Source organism: Pleurodeles waltl, chromosome 2_2 (assembly GCF_031143425.1).
Source record: "Pleurodeles waltl isolate 20211129_DDA chromosome 2_2, aPleWal1.hap1.20221129, whole genome shotgun sequence".
Classification (NCBI taxonomy): Eukaryota; Metazoa; Chordata; class Amphibia; order Caudata; family Salamandridae; genus Pleurodeles; species Pleurodeles waltl.
In genome coordinates, this window is record NC_090439.1 from 259,211,423 (window position 1) to 259,232,479 (window position 21,057).

The 21,057-nt window shown below is 45.4% G+C and overlaps 1 protein-coding gene across 1 annotated transcript in view; it reads right to left on the reverse strand.

Moving 5' to 3' along the window:
* FASTKD3 (FAST kinase domains 3) overlaps positions 1–21,057 on the reverse strand; it is a 144,951-nt gene that overhangs the window by 59,738 nt on the left and 64,156 nt on the right. The window contains exon 4 of the mRNA XM_069219710.1: positions 4,318–4,492. Within this exon, the coding sequence (XP_069075811.1) occupies positions 4,318–4,492 (175 nt within the window). The remainder of the gene's footprint in view (positions 1–4,317; positions 4,493–21,057) is intronic.

Below are 21,057 nucleotides of genomic sequence, written 5' to 3' on the forward strand. Positions count from 1 at the left end.
ATAAAGTCTCCCCATTCTAGCCTAAGAAGGCCATTTACTACAATGAGGGAAAAAGGAATTTGGCTGTTTTTACTTCACCAGGGCTTATAAAACTATTTTTATAAGGTCCCTGCTTATAGTTACATGGCACCCAGCCCTAGGGGCACATAGGGCACACCTTAGGGGTGACTTATATGAAAAAATAAGGTAGTTTAAGACTTTGGAACTACTTTTAATTCCAAAGTCGAATTTGCATATAACTTTAATTTAAAAGCAGCCAGCAAGGCAGGCCTGCCTTTAAAATGACACTGGGCACCTCAGCAGTGCACCTATGGGTGCACTACCTATGCTGTGGTCCCTAAACCTACATGCCCTACCATATACTAGGGACTTATAGGTAGGTTAACTTAGCCAATTATAATTAGCCTAATTTGCATATTGATTTTACACAGAGCACAGGCCCTGGGACTGGTTAGCAGTACCCAGGGCACCATCAGAGTCAGGAAAACACCAGCAAAAAGTGAAAAATGGGGGCAAAAAGTTAGGGGGCCTCTGCAATCAACCCTGTTTTCTCACAGGTCTACATTGTCTTGTTGCGAGTCAAACGATTGTGATGGTGATTGCATTGGTATAGGACTGGTAGGAGGAGAGATATGCAGGTGTGGACAGTGAGGAGGAGAAAATTGAGGAGGTGGTGGTCTCTCCTTTGGCTTTGGCACTTTAGCTGGAGGCTGTGTAGTGTCCAATTCCTCTTGAAAGGCTAATTTCCTCTTAGGTTTTAGAGGAGGTGCTGTTAAGATTCTGCCAGTTTCTTTGTGGATATGAATCCTGACTTGCCTTTCATCCATTACTTCAAGTATTGGCTGTACTTGGGAGTGTTCCTCAGAAGTCTTATGGCTTTCTTTGAGTGTCTTAGAAAGTCTATGCTCCTCGGTGTAACCTGCTCTTTTCGGCTCCGAAGCTGGCTTGTTCGGTATCGAAAAAGATGGTCTTGTGGATGGTCTCGGCTCTGAAAGGGATTTCAAAAATTTCGACTCTGGAAAGCAGTGTTTGCTCGAGTCGGAGACGGAGCCTTTCGTCAACTCCGATGGTTTCAGAGGAGTGGCCTTTTTCGGTGCCGATCTGGCGGTTTGGTCACCAGGTGTCTTCTTTCTGGTCGAGCCATGGCCTTCCGACAGTGGCGTACCCAAGGCCATATATTTTGGTCTTTGAGATGGTACAGGGGCAGGCGTACTCACGTGTTGTCCTGCCGTGACCGGTCTATCCTCCTCGGATTCCTGATCAGAGTCGGATCCTCAGACGGAGACTGCTGTCTGCATGATCTCTTCCTCTATGACGTCAAGATGTCTGGAGCTTTTGGACACCATCTTGCGCCTTCGTGCTCTTCTGTCCCAAAGTGTCTTTTTTGATTGGAAGGATTGGCAGGCCTCGCAATTTTCTTCCCGATGATCTGGGGAAAGGCAAAGATCACAGACGAGGTGTTGGTCTGTATAAGGGAATTTGGTGTGGCACCGAGGACAGAATCGGAATGGAGTCCGATCCAGGAGGCTCCCACGCGGTCGGCCCGACCAGGCCCGGGTTGGGCGCGTGCGCCCCAAAGGGCGACTAGAGATGTCTCTTACGACGTTACCGAAGTGTTGATAGAGGATGTAACCTGATCGATACAATACCAACGAAAAATGAGGCGTTTTCAAAGTTTTCTGAATCGAACTATCGGAGCGAAAGGAAACACGTCAGAACCCGATGGCAGAAAGAAAACAATCTAACATGGAGTAGATGCCCATGTGCAATGAAACCGAAGAGGAGGAGGCACTCGATCCCGTGACTCGAACACTTCTTCGTAGAAAAACAACTTTTAACACTCCGAGCCCAACACTAGATGGCCAAACTATATGCACAGCATGTGTATCTGCAGCTACACATGCCATCAAACATATATATATGTATGGAAAATGTCACTTACCCAGTGTACATCTGTTTGTGGCATGAGACGCTTCAGATTCTTGAGTGTACCATTTTGGATTGTCCCAGAATGCTGTGTAAAATGGTTGTGACAAGGATGGAGGGATGACTTGGCACCCTATGATTCGTTGGGGGTGTATGGCATCTAGAACTTTCCAACCCCGCAAATACGGATTAAGGACTTTTTCACCAGCTGACCCCCAGAACTGGGCTGGGTCTCTTCAGGGACAGTGGCCCTGCCACCATTATGCCCCCTGAGGACCAGATGGGAGGAAAGACCCAGACAACACAGACCCCTGGGTGCTCGGCTAGATTGAGAGGAGGCTCTGGGGCTTGGGAGTGTGGGCAAGTAGGTGCTGTTCTGGGTGGTAGTGGAGGGCCTGTGCAAGTTGCCCCCAGCAGATGAGGAACACCAGGAGTCAGGAAGAGGGGAAAGTTGGTGCAGAGGACATGAGGCCTGGTGGAAATTCTCCTGCTGGCTATAGCTCACCACCTGCAGCAAAATGAATTAAAACGGAATCCAATTGACTCAACTGAGCACATATGTGTAACGGTTTACAATATTTGCCCTTTTTGAAACAAATAAATCTTAAATGGAATGTGTAGTGCTCTGCTGCTTCCTTTCCAAAGCCCCAGGAGGTGGTCCAGGACCCGGGCCCGGGTCTCATTATCCTATCTCGAGGGAGAGAGGTGTGCATGAGGCCCACCTCCCTGAACTCTCACACCCCTCAGGTACCCTATCCTCAGGGTTCCTGTGGAATTCATGGAATCCTGGAGGACGCCATCCCCAGGGACACAGACAGTGGCAGCCAGTGTGGGAGCACTGCCATGCTTTTAGTTCAGCTCCTGGGGATGCCAGAACTCCAGAAGAGATATGGGCTCTCACCTCCACACCCCATGGCCATGTGGGGGGTGGAAGGAGGGCTGCCACTGCAGAACACATTCATACTCAATGAGTGCGAGGAGAGGAACTGAACTAGCCAGAGCAAGTGGAAGACCAGAGAGACAGGTCAGCAGCATGGTAGTGGGCTGCTTGGGCTGAGTTAGGAAAACTATATACTAGGAAAATGGCTGGTGGGTGCCCCGAGGGGACTACAGCACCTGTGTGTATCAAAAAAAAGAAAGGAAAAACAATTACAGTGGAAATAAAGACACGGAGAAAGGCACTAAGGAAAAAAAGCAAACAACAGACAAACCCGCTCATCTAATATTCATAGACTGTGGGCTTTGCGCACTCCAGAATGCCTTGCGAGAAGGCTATTTTGCATTTTGCCCTTTTCTTGTGGTGCTCCTCAAAATACATGGGCACCACCAATATGTGCCTGACATGTCTTGGTAGCTGCCAGGAGAACAGCAAACCCATCCCCCAGAATATGTCTATAAAAAACTTACCCTATCTTGCCCACGGAGAAGCATGCACAACTCAGAGAGGTTTCTTTTACTTTCAAAGCACTCTGAGCTGGAACATTTTGCTCTTTGGTTTTAGAGTGTGGGGACCCCTTGTGTTTGGTCCTATGGCTACATTATGTGGTCTGTGGGCAGTGAAAAAAAATGACTATAGAACACATTTGTTTGATTTGAATGACAATCTTGCATTGACAGTATTATGGTGAATAATCCATGTTTTTCACTTTCAATGCTTTTTCACCCCGTGGGGTTTCATAAATTCTGCTGGCAATTACAAACATGTAGTTGATGTTATTAATGTGGCGACACCCTGATTAAGCCAGTAGGCCTGCCATATTTAAAGTGATACCTCCTAATATTTTGAAATTGCATCTGGTATAGGTGAGTGGTATTGTGATTATGGGGTTCAGGACACACTGTGGATGTACTATGCTATGAGGGTGTCACCAAAGTTATTTCCATTTCTCTGATGTACACATTTGTAATTTAATGAACAGTATTTAGTTGTATATGTGTGTGTGTGTGTGTATAATGTGCGTTTCTTTTTTCAAAGATACAGCACTGACTGGACAATAATTTACCTAGTGTTGTGTGTTTGCTGTGTTGTTGTTGAATGTCAATGAAATGGGGATTGCTAGCCCACACCACCTCCTCTGAGTAGGCATTCGACTGCTCTCCTTCACTACCATGAGAGAGTCAAGTGCTACAATGGGGTACTTGGCTCCCAGTAGTAAGACAACTGTGAACTTATTGCTTGTGAAGGACTCATATCTTTTACAACTAATATTTACATTTCTTACAACAGCATAACTGACTTAGGTTTTGAAAATTGAGTGTATGGAAAACAGAAGTGTAGTATCTAAAATGAAATATATCCCATTATCATCACCAAGCCTTACCTCTCTTCCACTGACAGAAATATGTCAACATATTTTAACTACATTCTAAAAAAAGAAAAACAGTTCATACCTAATGTATAGCAATAAGGAGTGAGCACATGTGAAGCGAAATACATTCTTGCTCCCAGAAGTTCTATTAATCCAGCCTTCACTTTATGATAAAGTTGCAAATCCACACCAGTCTCCAAGGAACGGCCATGTGTCATAAAAGACTTCACACGATATTTTGGAAGCAGTTTGGGGCCCTATTTTATTGAAAGAAAAATCATGGTTGAACTAATCGGTTAATGCAGCATGAAATGTATTTAAGTAATTAACAAAAAACAGGTCTCCGAGCAAGATTTTTGGGGGAGAAAAAGGTTGCTGGCCTAGATGCCATACAGACATCTGCCTCACATTATGATATGTTATTAACAAATGTTATGAAAGTATATTTTCTTTTTCGGAATGAATACGGTGTGCTGGAACTGTTTTGAATATACCATTTGCACAACTAGGAAAAAAGTTAATTTTTCCTGTACTTACCTAAAAATCTATCAAACACTTGTTTGGTCATCAAATACTGCATGTGTGATCCACATATGCATACATACTGCTGACGTGGAGGAGTTAGGAAGAACAGTGACAGATAAACAGCTTCACTAACATGAGAAAATAAAACGATCATTGGCAAAACCAATAAGTCTTGCCTATACAAGAGCTATTGGCTTGGCAGTGTGTTTTTACTATGTTGTACACCAGTGTGGCTGCTGCCCAACATGGCCAAAAGTTAGTGGCATGGAGTGTCATAGAGTGGAGTGGGGGAGTAGTGTTGTAGAGTGGACCTGTTGGAGTAGCGTGTTGTAGAGTCGAGTAGGGAGAGTAGTGTCAGTGTTAAGAACTGGGGAGTAGAGTTCAGAGAAAGTGTTGTAAAGTGTAGAGTCAGAGCGTGGTGGAGTAGGATGGAATAGGGTAAAGTAGGTTTGAGTGTAGTCTGGATGTAGGTAGGTGGCCTGGAAGATTGGATTGGAGTACAGTGGGGTAGATTGGATTGGGCTAAAGTGGGGTGGATTGGAGTGGGCGGAGTGGATTGGAGTGTGGTTGATTGAAATGGGGTGAGGTGGATTGGATTGGGGTGGACTGGAGTGGGGTGGACTAGATGGGTTTGGGGTGGTTGAACTGAACTGGAGTGATAAGACTGCGGGAGCATGGATGTCATTTAGGGGTCACCTGAGGTGCACCTGTGAGCCCTATCTTGCCCCTTGTGACCCTTGGCACTATCTTTGCGACCGCTGGCCTCAGAGGTGACAAAAACAGTGCCAGGAACAAAAAGGCAGCTCCTCCTTATTGTCATCAGTTGTGTATTCACTTTCATGTTTTTTGTCAATTTTTATTACACTAATTCTGAATAATGTTATAATATTCTATATTAGTGTAATAAAAAGTGGAGTATAGTTAGCATGGAAACAATTCTCACTGGCAGCAGGCGTAAGTAAAAAATGCATCTAAATGTAGTCTGTGTGTGCTTGTGGATGAGCGTGTGTCTATGTGAGAGAGAGTGTGTGTGTGAATAAAAGTAAAATGGCAACTGGCATGTGATGTCACTTCCGATACCCCTCACTTTTTGGTGAACTGACGTTCATGTGGATGTGGTGGACTGGATTAGGGTGGGGTGAATTTGAATGGGGTGGTTTGGAGTGGGATGAACTGGAGTGGGGTGGAGTGGATTGGGGTAGATTAGATTGAGCTGGAGTGGGGTGGATTAGACTGAACTGGAGTGGACTGCATACATTGGAGTGGGGTGGGGTGGACTGGATTAGAGTGAGGTGGGTTGATTGGAGTTGATTGAATAGGAGTGGGGTGGGCTGGATGACTTGGGGCGGGAGGACGGAACTGGGGTGGGTGGGGTGGAATGGATTGGGGTAGAGTGGGTGGATTACAGTAGACTGGATAAGAGTGGGGTAGATTGGAGTGGGGTATATTAGAAAGGAGTAGATTGGAGTAGTGTGGTGTTGACTGGATTGGGGTGGGCTGGATTTAAATGGCGTGGGGTGGATTGGGGTGGGGTGGAATGGATTGAAGTGGGGTGAATTAGATTGAGTGGGATGGATTAAGTGAGGTAGATTAGGAGGGTAGATTAGGTGGGGTGGGCTAGAGTGGGGTGGACTAGAGTGAGGTGCACTGGAGTGGGGTAGAATGGAGTGTGATGGATTGGAGTCAAGTGGGTTGGATTACATATGAGGATGGATTGGAGTGATGTAGATTGGATTAAAAAGGGTAGATTGAATTGGGGAGGAGTAGATTTTTCGGAGTGGGGTAGATTTTTTGGAGTGGGTTGGATTGGATTGTGGTCGACTGGATTGGGGTGAAGTGCAGTGGACTGAATCTGAATTGGGCAGATTGTGGTGAATTGGACTGGAATAGGGTGGATTGTAGTGGGGTAAATTGGATTGGAGCGGGGAGAACTTTTTGGAGGGGTTGATTTTGGCAGGTGGATGGACTGGAGTAGGGTGGATTGTAGATGGGTCAACTGGACTGTTATGGGGTGAGCTGGATGGGGCTAGAGTGGGTGGATTAAGGAGGTTTGGAGTGGGGCGGATTAAGGTGAATTGGAGTGGGGTGGGTGGACTGGAGTGGGGTAGATTGGGTTGTAGTGGACTGGATTGGATTGGGGTGAGGTGGACTGGGTTGGAATAGATTTGAGTGGGTGGATTGGGTTGGACTGGATTAAAGTAGATTGAGTTGGTGTGGGATGAACTGGACCTGGGTGGTTTCTACAGGAGTGGGGTGGGTTGTGGTGGACTGGATTGGGGTGTGGTGGTGTGAAGTGGGGTGGACTGCAGTGGGGTGGATTGGATAGATATGAGGTGGATTGGAGTGGGGTAGATTGAATTGGGCTGTTTTAGATTAGTGTTGGGTTGATTGTAGTGGGGTGACATAAGATCAGGGGTGGATCAGATTGGGATAAGGTGGACTCAATTGGAGTGCGTCAGACTGAAGAGGTTCAAACTGGAGTGGATTAGATTGTTTTGGATTGGAGATGACATATTGGATTTGGGGAGATTGTTTTAGAATGGAGTGGGACAGACTGGAATGGGACGGAGTGGGGGCACACTGGAGTGGGGCGGATTGATTTGGATAGGATTGGGACAGACTGTTTTGGATTGGAGTAGAGAAGCCTGAAGTGTGGCACATTGGAGTGAGGCAGACTGGAGTGTGGTGGATTGGAGTGGGTGGAGTGTTTTGGATTAGAGTGGGTCGGACTGGAATGGGGTGGATTGTTTAGAATTGGGGCAGACTGGAATGGGACATATTGGTGTGGGGGAAATTGAACTGAGGCAGACTTGAGCTGGGCAGATTGTTTTGAATTGGAGTGGGACAGATTGGAGGAAGGCAGATTGTTCTGGATTGGAATGAGGCAGGTTGGAGTGGAGCGGATTGTTTCGGATTGGAGTGCAGCAGAGTGGTGTGGGCAGATTGTTTTGGATTGAGTGGGCCAGATTTTTTTTAGATTGGAATGGGACAGGTTGGAGTGAGGCAGGTTGTTTTAGATAGGAGTGGGGCAGTTTGTTTTAGATAGTAGTAGGGCAGATTATTTTGGATTGGTGTGGGGCAGATTGGAGTGGGCATATTATTTGGGATTGTAGTGGGGCACACTATTTTGGACTGGAGTGCGGCAGATTAAAGTGGGGGAGACTTGAGTGGGGCAGATTGTTTTGTTTTAGAGTGGGGAAAATTAAAGAGCAACAGACTATTTCAGATTGGAGTCAGGCAGGTTGCTTTGGGTTGGAGTGGGGCAGGTTGTTTTGGACTGGAGTGGGGCAGACTGTTTTGGATTGGAGTGGCACAGATTGTTTTGGATTGAAATGGGGCATGCTGTTTTGGATTGGAGTGGGGCAGATTGCATTAGACTAGAGTGGGGCAGATTGCTTTTGATTGGAGAGGGGCAGATGTTTTGGGGTTGGAATGGGACCGATTGTTTTGCATTGGAGTGGGGCAGAGTGGAGTGGGGCATATTGTTTTGGATTGGAGTGGGGCAGATTGCTTGGGTTGGAACGGGGCAGGTTGTTTTGGATTAGAGTGTGGCAGATTGTTTTGGATTGAAGTAGGGCAGACTGGATTGGATTGGCATGGGACAGATTAGAGTGGGGCAGATTGTTTTGGATTGGAGTGGGGCAGATTGGAGTGGGGAAGATTGGAGTGGGTGGGTTGTAAGGATTGGAGTGTGGTAGACTGGAGTGGATTGGGGTGAGTGGTTTGGTTTGGAGTGGGATAGATTGGATTAAGCTAGGGTCAACTAGATTGAGTAGGGTGGCTTTGCGTGGATTGGAGTGGGGCGGATTAGACTGGAGTGAGGTGGACAGGGTTGTACTGCACAATGATGTGTTAAAGCATAATTTCGGAAATTACACATAAGACAGAAACAATGTCACTTTGCAATATTTGGAAGACGATAATCGTCATTTTGTTTTTTAGAACAGTACCCACGAGCAAAAACAAAACATGAGTGTAAAGTGAGAAAAGAAGACTTGGAAAAATAAAAAAGTTAACTATAGACAAAAAAACTTTGCAGTTTTGTTTGCCCTGCTGGGGACAAATTTGCCAGTCACACGCCTTCTGTTTTCAGGGCCCTAGAAGTTTAAAAGAATTACCTCAACCGCGCGGGGGAGCAAGGAACGGGTACTAATTAAGCTGAACCAATCAGTGCTTGGTCCTTGCTCCACAGGCAGGAACTGAATTAATGCTAGGCTTGCAGTGACCAACTACAAGGCTGTAAAGAAGACTGTCAGGCTCCAAACCCTATTAAGTTAACAGAGTCTTTCAAGCAAGACGCATATGCTAGCGCATGCTCTTGCAGGCTTGACCCTAAGAGGGTTTGGCTGAACTACCAAATTGTTATAGAAACTCATATTTTCCCTGTGAAAAACTGTTTACTGCATGTCCATGGATTCAAAGTAGCCCTGTGTGCCTTTTTTTGGTGGTGATGGTGGGGTCATATGTTTTCTAGAACTTTTCTTCATAATTATTTTTACAAAACTAGGAGTAGAAAGCTAACTGCTGCATTAGCACAAACTTTTGAAATATGTACTTGTGTTCAAATATCCAAGAAGGCACAACAATAGCTGATGACACCAATGTGTGTTTTTTTTGTTTGTTAAATTAAAGTGCCTTCAAATCTATAGGCGAATTTGTCTGTGAATGGGTGAACGCGATCATCCCACTCCAGCCTGAATACATGTTCTGATGTGCACTCAGAGATCCAAACCCATTTTGCCATGGCTGATAACGACAACACCCAATAGCTATTATGTCGGCTGATTAACATGGCATTAACTCTAATAAACAACGGCTGAGGGTGGCTGGCATTTAGCCCATCTAAGTGTATTGATAGTTCAAGCTCTAGGAGACAGAGACAGCTCTAGCTTAAAAAAAATCTTTAAGTCAGTTGTGACTCTAATCTTTTCTCCCATTCATAGTAAATGATGCACGAGTAAAGGCTTGAATTTCCAACAGTACGCAGGACAGAAAATGTTTCTCTTCAATGCCAACCACAAGCTAGAACTCAGGAGAGTGAACATTATGAACTAACTCGGCTAATGTAAATTGCCCTATTTGACCCTCTCTAATAACTTATACAAAGGAAGCTGTGAAACCAACTGTTAGCATAATCATGGCCACATCAAAACCAGCAGAGACATTCCATGCACAGTGCGGTACTTCAGGAAGGAAGAACATCAAACAGAAATTTTGTGGAGACCAGACTTGGTTAAAAGGAGGCAAGGCTTAAGGGGCTGTGGCTGATTTGCCTCAGCCAGTACAACACATATGAAAAGATGAAAAATGCTGGAAGGGGCTAACTGCTGCTGACAGCTTTCTGGCCTATGGGCTAGTTGACATGATCGCCTCAAAGCTAATGGCAAATTGCTGTACCAAACTATCCTGGGTAATTTACCGTATGCCCCTTATTGCAGAGGAATATCACTTTGCTCCTCTCAATAAATATACACCTAGGTAAGAAACACAATGAAGAGAGATTCACTGATGTATCCAAGATTACAGCACCTTCACAGAGGAAGTGCTACCAGCAGGGTTCAGAAAATACCAAGAAGAAACAGGGAGAGCAAGTATGCACTGATTAACTCTGCTTTCATATGAACCATTGTTTGGTAAATAATAATGGTGTGGACAGCCTGCAATCAATATATTTAGATATGAGGCACTGCTACTGCACTAACTTGCTACATCAGAATGAGATCTTCAGACCTTATGGTCATTAGAGAATTTTACAATTGGATTCTTGAACACAGTGATATGTGTAATAATACCGCTCTGACTTTGTTTGATAGGTATGAGGCTTCCCCTTACAAAAATGGTGTCTTTGAATGTTCAGACCCCCGCTGAAGGGGAGCATTCATGTGAGCTTTGGGATGACTGCAACTCCGTTTGTTCACATTCAAAACCTGACCGACACCAGCCCGCCCTCTGTCTGAAGGACCTTCCTCCAGAAACCCCTTAAATTTTGATGAACCATTAATGTCTAACATGGTTCCCTACACAAGGGCGTCCATTCTCAGGTAGTAGGTACTTAACAATCATTCACCAAGTGGATATGCTTTTTAAACATAAGCTTTTGTAAGTAAGCTCCCAGAATCTTTACAAGAAGCCAATTAATCTAGTGTTAACTACCAGCCTTTTGGTTTTGTCAATGTTTGCTCTGTTTTGTCATTTGTTTTGCAAAAGAGTTTTGTTGGGTGATCTGCTGGCCCCTCGTCAATATAAAATGATAATATTGGCTAAAAGCAAAATTGTGTTTTATGGGCTCAGAAAGCACAAATGACCACAGATGTTTCTTGCACTGAAGAGGGAACTACTTCATATGATGTGCTCCTTGTGAAAGAGCAGAATGTTGTCACTCACAGTGAAGTTAGTTAATGAGTGAAGTGCACTTATCAATGATCCATGGATTAGTGTGTGGGAAAAAAGTGACAACAGATCAATGGATGAAAAAGGCTGGTTGAAAACCTCTGTAAGTATAGTAAGTATACACATAATGCTAATAAAATCAAAGTGTCTTGGCTAGCGCGATGTAAAAACCATGGGATATTGGTGGGGTTTCCAGCAGTGTGCAAGGGGCCTAAGCTCACTTTGGGCAACACATGGGGGGTCATTCTAACCCTGGCGGTCCAAGACCGCCAGGGCTAAAATGACGGGGGCACCGCCAACAGGCTGGCGGTGCCCCGCTGGGCATTCTGACCGCAGCGGTTTGACCGCGGTCAGAAGTGGAAAACCGGCGGTCTCCCGCCGGTTTTCCGCTGCCCATTTGAATCCTCCATGGCGGCGCAGCTCGCTGCGCCGCCATGGGGATTCTGACAGCCCATACCGCCATCCTGTTCCTGGCGGTTCGCCCGCCAGGAACAGGATGGCGGTATGGGTTGTCGTGGGGCCCCTGGGGGCCCCTGCAGTGCCCATGCCAATGGCATGGGCACTGCAGGGGCCCTCGTAAGAGGACCCCACAAAGAATTTCATTGTCTGCATTGCAGACAGTGAAATTCGCGACAGGTGCCACTGCACCCGTCGCACCTTCCCACTCCGCCGGCTCCATTCGGAGCCGGCGTCCTCGTGGGAAGGTAGTTTTGCACTGGGCTGGCAGGCGGCCTTTTGGCGGTCGCCCGCCAGCCCAGTGCAAAACCCAGAATACCCTCAGCGGTCTTCCGACCGCGGAGCGGTATTTTGGAGGGGGAAGTCTGGCGGGCGGCCTCCGCCGCCCGCCAGACTTAGAATCACCCCCATGGTGTGCAAAATAAAAATAGATTGGGATGCCGCCATAAATAATTATCAATGGCTGAGGTTATTTCAAGCATTCTATCTATCACCTTTTTGTATACTTTAGTGTGTTGCCCCCAAGTGTGACAGGTATGCGCATATGTGCGCCCTTTGTACTCTGTGCCACCGGACCTAAGCTATTTCTGGCTGATTAACCCTAATTAGGGTAAAACTGGCCCTAGGTCGCTTGCGTTCCAGTTCAGGGAGGAATTGGTTTGGCAGTTTGGGCTGGACTGGGTCCACTTGAAAAGGATAAAAACTGATTTGCATATGGCTCGGTCCAAGCTGAGGTGACATGTCATGCAAAATAACGATGGACTGGGATGCAGCACAAGTACATTTCCAGCGGTCAAGATTAATTCAAGCATTCCATCCACCACTTATTATGTACTTTAGCAGCCTTGCAGCAAGACGTCCAGCGGTGGTAAGCATGGCATGTAGTTCCCTTGTGGCTGGACATTCTTTAGTGGCGTATGCAGCAGGGTATACCAAGGGGTCTGTGCAACAGGTGGTCTCCGGCTGGTGTGTGTAACAGTTTGTTTCTGGTGACATATGAGCAGTACTGATCATTGCACATCATATGTAGGCAGTGATGATAGATTAATAGTACAGAGTGCCAGGACCATGTGTAGCGGGGGCGGAGAGTTTACTGGTTGATATGTGCAGCACGGGGACTTTGTGTGCGTGCAATATGTGAGTAGCAGGGAGAAGCTCAATGGTGTGCACAGCGGAAGTTAAGAAGTGTATGCAACAGGCTTGAGAAGTAGGGAATGGTTGGGTAGACTCTAAGAGGTGAGTGTATAGCACGTGGTATGATAAACAAGAGATCTCTGGACGCTTACATAACGGGATGTGTATTAACCCCTTCAGTGCCGGGGACATAATGGTTACGTCCTCCGGCACAGAGGACGTAACCATTACGTCCTCAGACATGAGCTCAGAGGGAGTGCAAGCGCTTCCTCCGTTGGCTTCCCTCCCACACCCCCAAGGCAGGGATGGAAGGGGAAGCCCTTCCCCTTCCACCCATGACTCCCCCAAGCCCTCTAATGACGTCAGCACGTAATCGTGCCGTAACATCATTACAGAGTGCCGGTCGCGCTGGAAGCCATTTGCTTCCAGCACGATCACGGAAAAACAGGTAAGTTTCTCCTCTGGCGGGTGTGGGGGTTTCAACCAAAGAGGCCTCGGGGAAAGGAAAGGTTTTTCCTTTCCCCCTATGTCTCTTTGAGCATTCCTGCTGCCCGATCGCATTGTGATCAGGCAGCAGCAATGCCCATTAGATGGCAGGAAAGTTTCTTATTTTTGTTTTCATATACTGTTTGTGTATCGGGGAGTGGCCCCTTAGGAAAAGGTTGCGCCTGTTTGGGGGGGCATATGTTTTATGGCCATTTCCGCCCCCCTTGGGGGCAGATCAGCCTATTATTGGAACGCCAGGGATGTTTTTTATTTGTTTATTTCTGTGGGGGGGCACCCCCCTTGGGCAAGGGGCGCCCTCCCAAGGAGGGCATAGAACTGTTAGCCATTCCTGCCCCTCTTGGGGGCAGATCTGCCTATTTTGTTTAGGCCTATCTGCCCCCAAGGGGGGCAGAAGCCACTTAGGCACCAGTGATAATGTGTGTGTGTTTATTGGATGGGGGTGGCGGCCCCTTGGGCAAGGGTTGCTCCCCTCTAGGGGGTATATTATTTATGGCCATTTCTGTCCCCCTTAGGGGCAGACCGGCCTATTATTTTCAGGCTGATCTGCCCCGAAGGGGGGCAGAAACCACTGGAACGCCAGGGATTTTTTTTATTTGTGTATTTCTGGGGGGGGGGGAGGGGGCATCCCCCCGTGGGACATAGAACTGTTGGCCATTTCTGATACTATTTTCTTTAAGGCCCATTGCCCTCAAGGGGGGCAGAAGCCACTTAGGCACCAGGGATAGTATGTGTGTGTTTGTTTTTTGTTTGGGCGGGTGGCCCCTTGGGCACGGGTCACTCCCCATGGGGACACACTACCAAGGGTATTTTCTGCCCCCTAGGGGCAGATAGGCCTATTTGTAGTGACCCATCTGCCCCTATGGGGGGCAGATTCCACTTAGGCATAAATTTCTAAATGCTTGATGGTGGGGTGTTTGCAACTGGCGAAGTATTTGCATTTGTGTTAAAAAAAAAAAGTCTCCTTTTTGCTCTAGTTCAAAACTTTTGCTTTCTTTGCAGTGGTTCCTTGGGGTTTTGGCGGTGGTTGACCTGCGGTTTGCATAGTTGCATGTTTTAGGTAAGTAAAACAATTTACTCCAAAGGAGTATTGTTGCCATGCATGAATGACATGTTTGTAGGTGGTGTACTAAATGCAGGATAGTGTGTGAAATTGTCCTTAGATGTGTGCACAATGATATTTGTGTTGTCTTATTTCTAATTTGCTTTTCTTTTTAGTGGTATATCATTGGTGATTGCTGTGTCTGTGCAGAGTAGTTGCTGGTGAGTAGGTTTTTCCAGCAAGTGAGTGGTAGCGTTTTTCAGTGCATAACTCGTTGTATAAAGCCACACTTTGTTTATTACTTATCTTACACAGTGCTGGTTGTTGGTGGTGCATTTGCCCAGTTACTTTTCGTAGGAAGGATCATGGCTAGCCACAGGATGACCGCTCAGCAGATTGTTGGTGTACTTCTTGAGTCATTGTCTGATCATGATTAAGAGACTGACTCTGCATCTGAGGCATAGGAGGAAGTGAGAGATTCTGGCAGTGAAGTTTCTGTCAGAAAGGATTCTTCTGATGAGGAAGCCACTCTCAGTGCAGATGATGGGCCTGTTTTAGAGGAGGACACTGATGTGCCATTAGTGCAGCAACCTGGGGCTGAAAGGTTTCCCGTTAGAAGACCTGAACTCTGGGTTGCCCCAAACATGGAGCAGCCAGAGTTGCCTGCCTTTACTGGTCTCCCGGGGTGTAGAGTCAATACAGAGAACTTTTTGCCTGTCAATTTCTTTGAGTCATTTATGGATGATGTGTTTTTGGAAGAGATTTTTGAGCAGACTAATTAGTATGTGGAACAGTATTTGAGGGACAACACTGCTAGACTCAGGCCACACTCTAGAGCTACCCAGTGGAGTCCCACAAATCTGGAGGAGATGAAAAGGTTTTTGGGTTTGACCCTTTTGATGGGGTTGATAAGGAAGCCATCAGTGGCTTCTTATAGGTCTACTAGTCCCTTGATGGCAACGGCTATATTTCCTGCAACCATGAGTCAGACTTAGTATTTGCTTCTTCTTAGGAAGCTGCATTTTGTTGACAATGCTTTAGCCTTGCCACAAGATCACCCTGATTCTGACTGTCTTTTTAAGATCAGGCCTGTCCTTGATCATTTTGTAGATCGGTTTTCAGAGGTCTATGTTCCAGGCAAAGAAATATCTGTGGACGAGTCTTTGGTCCTCTTCAAGGGTTGGTTGGTTTTTAGGCAGTACATTCCCAGCAAGAGGGCACGATATGGAGTTAAATTGTATATGTTGTCTGAAAGTAGTACAGGATGTGTGTATAATTTCCGGGTCTACACTGGTAGGGATTCCAGTATTGACCCCCCTGGTTGTCCTCCCACTTTTGGAGTTACTGAGAAAATTGTGTGGGAACTTGGTAGACGACTGTTTAACAAAGGTCACCATTTGCATGTTGCTAACTTCTACACTGGAGTGCAGTTGTTCAAGGTATTGTATAGAGTGGACACTGCTGCTTGTGGCACAATTTGTTGTTACCGGAAAGGCTATCCAACTGAGCTTTTTAGAACATTTGAGAGGGGACAGTGAAGTGCCTTGCGGAATGATGAGCTGCTAGCTTTGAAATTTTCAGACAGGAGGGATGTCTACATGCTAAGTACCATCCATGATGAGAGTACTTCCCCCGTGACTGTTTGGGGCCAGGTTGCTGAAGTGGCCAAACCTGTGTACATTTTAGATTATAATAAGCACATGGGAGGTGTAGATAGAGTTGATCAGAGGTTGGAACCTTATAGTGCTATTTGTAAGTCTTATGTTTGGTATAAGAAGCTAGCAATTCACCTCTTCCACTTGGCAATTTTTAATGCTTTTATTGTGTTCAAGTATAGGTCTCCAGAGTCAAAGATGACATTTGTGAAATTTCAGGAGTCAGTAATAGAGAGCCTTATTGTGGTGGAACAAGCAAGAGTTCCTAGAGAAGCAGTGGTGGAGGATGTGGCTAGATTGAAAGATCGCCACTTTGCTGAGCACATTCCTCCCACGCCCAAAAAATACTTTCCAGCTAAGAAATGTAGAGTCTGTGCTCGAACAGGTGTCTGGAGGGAGACTCTAATGTACTGCCCAGATTGTCCTTCAAAGCCTGGGCTGTGTGTGGGTGGTTGTTTCAGGAATTACCACACCCAGGAGAATTACTGGGAACTAACATGAGTGTAAACTGGCTGTTTTATATTTTCATGTGTTCAGTTTCTTGGTTGGCATTTCTGTCATGTGCTTAGAACTTTTGTGTTTGTAGTTTTGTAATTATTTCTAATTAGTTAGTGGTTTCTTAGTTTAAAAAAAAAAAAAGTGATGCCGTTGTGTGTAGAGTGGCGCATGGCTGGTGGTGTATATATTGACTTGCTGTTGGCTACTGCCAGCCAAACGCCAGTCCACACACTCCCATCAGCTGGTGTGATTGCTGTATTAGACATGTGGGCATATGTAAGTGATGGGCCCTTGAGTGGTGCTGTCTGTCGATGCGAGTATTGTAATGTGCTGGGCCTGTGGCTGGGTGCGTGAATGGTCTTGTGCATGTTATGTATGAAAGGTGTATGAATGGACTGTAAAGCGGTTGGTGCCTTGTCGTGGCTTTACAGCTCAAGAGCTGTGAGTCATTGGTTCAGTTTTTTTACCTTTCAGTTATTAACAGTGCATTTCATTTTTGTGAAATCTCTTGTTAATAAAATTTGATCTACTGAACCATCACTCACCGTCATGCCAAATCCAACCAGTATGTGTGGTAAAAATGACAAAACCTGCTCCGCCGTAATCAGGGGTCGCAGCACTCCTGTGACACGCTAGATGTCTCGGGTGGAACCCCTATGGTGACATCAACTAGGTTGGTGGGTGATGAGTCTTTTTAACATAACCTAAGTGTGTTTCTTTTCACAATTTGAGTGTTAGGAACATCACATAAGTATGTGGACACATCAAAATGATCTGTTGCAAAAGTACCTGTGTTTGGGGGGGAGGGTCTATGTTTTTGGTACCGGGTGCGGCCTTCATCTAGGGAAACCTACCAAAACCAGACATGTTTTAAAAATAGACACCCCAAGGAGGCATGGCCTGCCTAGATCCCCCAACATTTTCTTACCCAGACTCCTCTGCAAACTTCAAAATTTGCTTAAAAAAAGCATATTTTCCTCACTTTTCTTTGTAGGATCACTGCTGCGGCACAAGTTTCCTACCACCTAGCATTCCCCTCAGTCTCACAAGTATAAAGATACCTCACTTGTGTGGGTTCCCAAAGCAGAGTCAGCCTAAAAGATGTATAAAGGAAAAATATGTTCTTATCAACTCACTGTGCTATTCCCTCAATCTCCACAGGTTTTTGACATTTTTCCGTTGCAGGCACCTGGGCCACCCACACAAGTGAGGTATCATTTTTATCGGGAGACTTGGGGGAATGCTGGGTGGAAGGAAATTTGTGGCTCCTCTCAGATTCTAGAATATTCCGTCACCGAAATGAGAGGAAAGGGTGTTTTTTGGCCAAATTATGAAGTTTGCAAAGGATTCTGGGTAACAGAACCTGGTCAGAGCCCCACAAGTTACCCCATCTTGGATTCCCCTAAGTGTCTAGTTTTAAAAAATGCACAGGTTTGCTAGGTTTCCCTAGGTGCCGGCTGAGCTAGAGGCTAAAATCCACTGCTAGACACTTTGCAAAAAACATGTCAGATTTCAATGTAAAAATGTGATGTGTCTATTTTGTGTTTCCTGTCGCGAGCATTAGGCCTACCCATGCAAGTGAGGTACCATTTTTATCAGGAGACTTGGGGGAAACACAGAATAGCAAAACAAGTGTTTTTGCCCCTTGTCTTTCGCTACATTTTTTCTTTCCAAATGTCAGACAGTGTGTAAGAAAAGACGTCTATTTTAGAAATGCCCTGTAATTCACATGCTAGTATGGGCATCCCGGAATTCAGAGACATGCAAATAACCACTGCTTCTCAACACCTTATCTTGTGGCCATTTTGGAAATACAAAGGTTTTTCTTGATACCTATTTTTCACTTTTTATATTTCAGCAAATTAATTGCTGTATACTCGGTACAGAATGAAAACCCATTGCAAGGTGCAGCTCATTTATTGGCTCTGGGTACCTAGGGTTCTTTTTGAACCTACAAGCCCTATATATCCCCGCAACCAGACGAGTCCAGCAGGCGTAACTATATATTGCTTTCGAAAATCTGACATTGCAGGAAAAAGTTATAGAGTAAAACGTGGAGAAAAATTGTTGTTTTTTCCACCTCAATTTCAAAATTCTTTGATTTCAGCTGTTATTTTCTGTAGGAAACACTTGTAGGATCTACACAAATGACCTCTTGCTGAAATTCAGAATGTTGTCTACTTTTCAGAAATGTTTAGCTTTCTGGTATCCAGCATTGGTTTCTCACCCATTTATGTCACTAACTGGGAGATGGGGTATGACCCAGTAAAATGTAAAAATTGTTTCGAAAAATTGGGTTTTCTAATTCAGGTCTGTCTGTTCCTGAAAGCTGGGAAGATGGTGATTTTACCACTGCAAACCCCTTGTTGATGCCAACTTCAGGGAAACAAACCACAAGCCGCCTTCTGCAGCCCTTTTTCCCAGTTTTTTTTTTAGAAAAACGAACATTTCGCTGTATTTTGGCTAATTTCTTGGTCTCCTTCAGGGGAACCCACAAAGTCTGGCTACTTCTAGAATCTCTAGGATGCTGGAAAAAAGGATGCAAATTTGGCATGGGTAGCTTATGTGGAGAAAAAGTTATGAAGGCCTAAGGGCGAACTACCCCAAAAAAAAAAAAAGGGCTCGGCACAGGAGGGGAAAGGCCTGGCAACGAAGGGGTTAAGAAAGCACTCAGTACCGTGGCTGGTCCGTTTTATATACGTTTCCTATTTTTACCAGATAAGAATACTGTGGCACGAGGACAGCAAGAGGGGTAAAGATAAGGAGAAAACGTGTAGATACTATTTAATGGCCGAATCGCTAAACGTTGAGCCAGAGCACCTTTGGTATCCTCCGCTCTTTAGCACTGATATAAAACAGGCAGTCTCATAAGGAATGGAAATTCATATATGTATAACAAAATATGAAGGAGTACAGCCTTGTGCCATTTATTACTTCGACTATTTTCGTATCAGGACCGGTGGTATTTAGTTTCACACATTTACGACATACTGATGATACACAAAAGCACAGTGCAGGTCAAGGTGCTGCTGCCATACATTTTCAATGCGATGCTATTTCATGGCGATATTATGATGATGATCATACAGCTAGGTTCCCGTTTTGTCAGGTAACTTGAATATTACATAACCGTTTGTGCAGAATAACAGTTCGGTCAATTAGGAACACGTGTTTCCATGTTGGAATATTTAAAACAGAGCCGTCTAACTTCTTTTCAGCTAAGTGTTGTAGCTGTCCTGTTGTGTTCTGCGCGTGTAGACTCAACGTAGGTACATTTTGTGAAGTAATGTTTTCTATAGAATTTGGAATAGAAACGATGCCGTGCAGAGAGGACGGCTACTGCGATCATGGAATGGTCTAGTTTAGAGCGGGTCACAGGTGGATGAAGCGTCAGAATGCTTTTGGCTCAAAGGGAGCGGATGGTGTGACACGTCACTGGCTCTGCCCAGGCAACGGCCCGCTCGGTAATACTATCACAGGGGAGGAGGTGAAGCAGCAGTGATTGAGCTATAGTATTGCAAATATTGAAGTACGGCCTGAAGCATGCCGGGAGGATACTGAAGCATAACCTAGAGGGCCTCGGGGGACAAAAAGAAGGCAAGAAAATGGCGCCTGCCCCTTTTCCCAATAACAAATGATCAAAGGGCAAGAGCAAAGATAAGCATGGGAAAATGCGCTCCAAAAGAAACTACCTGGGGTGAAGTGAGAGCAAGAGCTGGGGGCAGGAGGCTAAGGGCCAGCGACTCCCCTCCAGCCACGGATTAGGCAAATACAAGCGGCATCCCAACAGGCCAATCAGCAAAGCAATAGCTGCACCCGTCCAAACTTTGGGCTGATGAATGTCTCTCCCACCAATCCAGAAATGTAGGGACAACTTAGGTAATGTCGCAGGTGGAAAACACAGCAGCATTAAACGAACCCCAGGCTCAAGTGACCTGAAGAAGACAGTGTTGCACTCGGCAGACTCAGGGATGCCAGGCGTTGGGACGACCATGGTAAAGAAAGGGGTTACCCAGTTTTGACGCAGATATGCTAATTAGAAATTATTAATAAATGTTGATATGTTTTGATTAACGAAAAGCTCGTATAGAAATTAATAGTAGAGAAAATAATGTGCACATGTGAAAATGTGCCTAAAGGGTGTGGCAGCCACTTATACGAAAGTTGTACTAAAATAACTAAAAATGTGTGAAATAATGAAAATATGTAAGAATTATGTTGTAATATGTCATATTGAGACGTATAACCTGTTTTGCATTAATTTGCAGAATTAACTTAGCTGAAGTTATGGCCCAGTCTTTTCCAGGCCTCACACAAGAAGCTGAATTTCTAGCGCACTGCAGAGAAGCTGGTGTCTTAATCTGACCCTGAACCACCCCATTTTAAAGTTGCTTAGCTAGAATTTTCTGCAATGTACCGATAGACAGGAGATGATGAAGTCAAATTGATACAATCATGTGTAGAGTAGGCTAAATGTACTTTCCTAGGACTTGAACAATGGGAGCACTGACTGAAGAGGAACGTGCAACATTTTCGAAACCTGAAGAGCCGGATGATGAAGACCTTGTACAGTGGACCATTCCGTGAACTATGAAAGAAGAAATATTAGAACTCATAG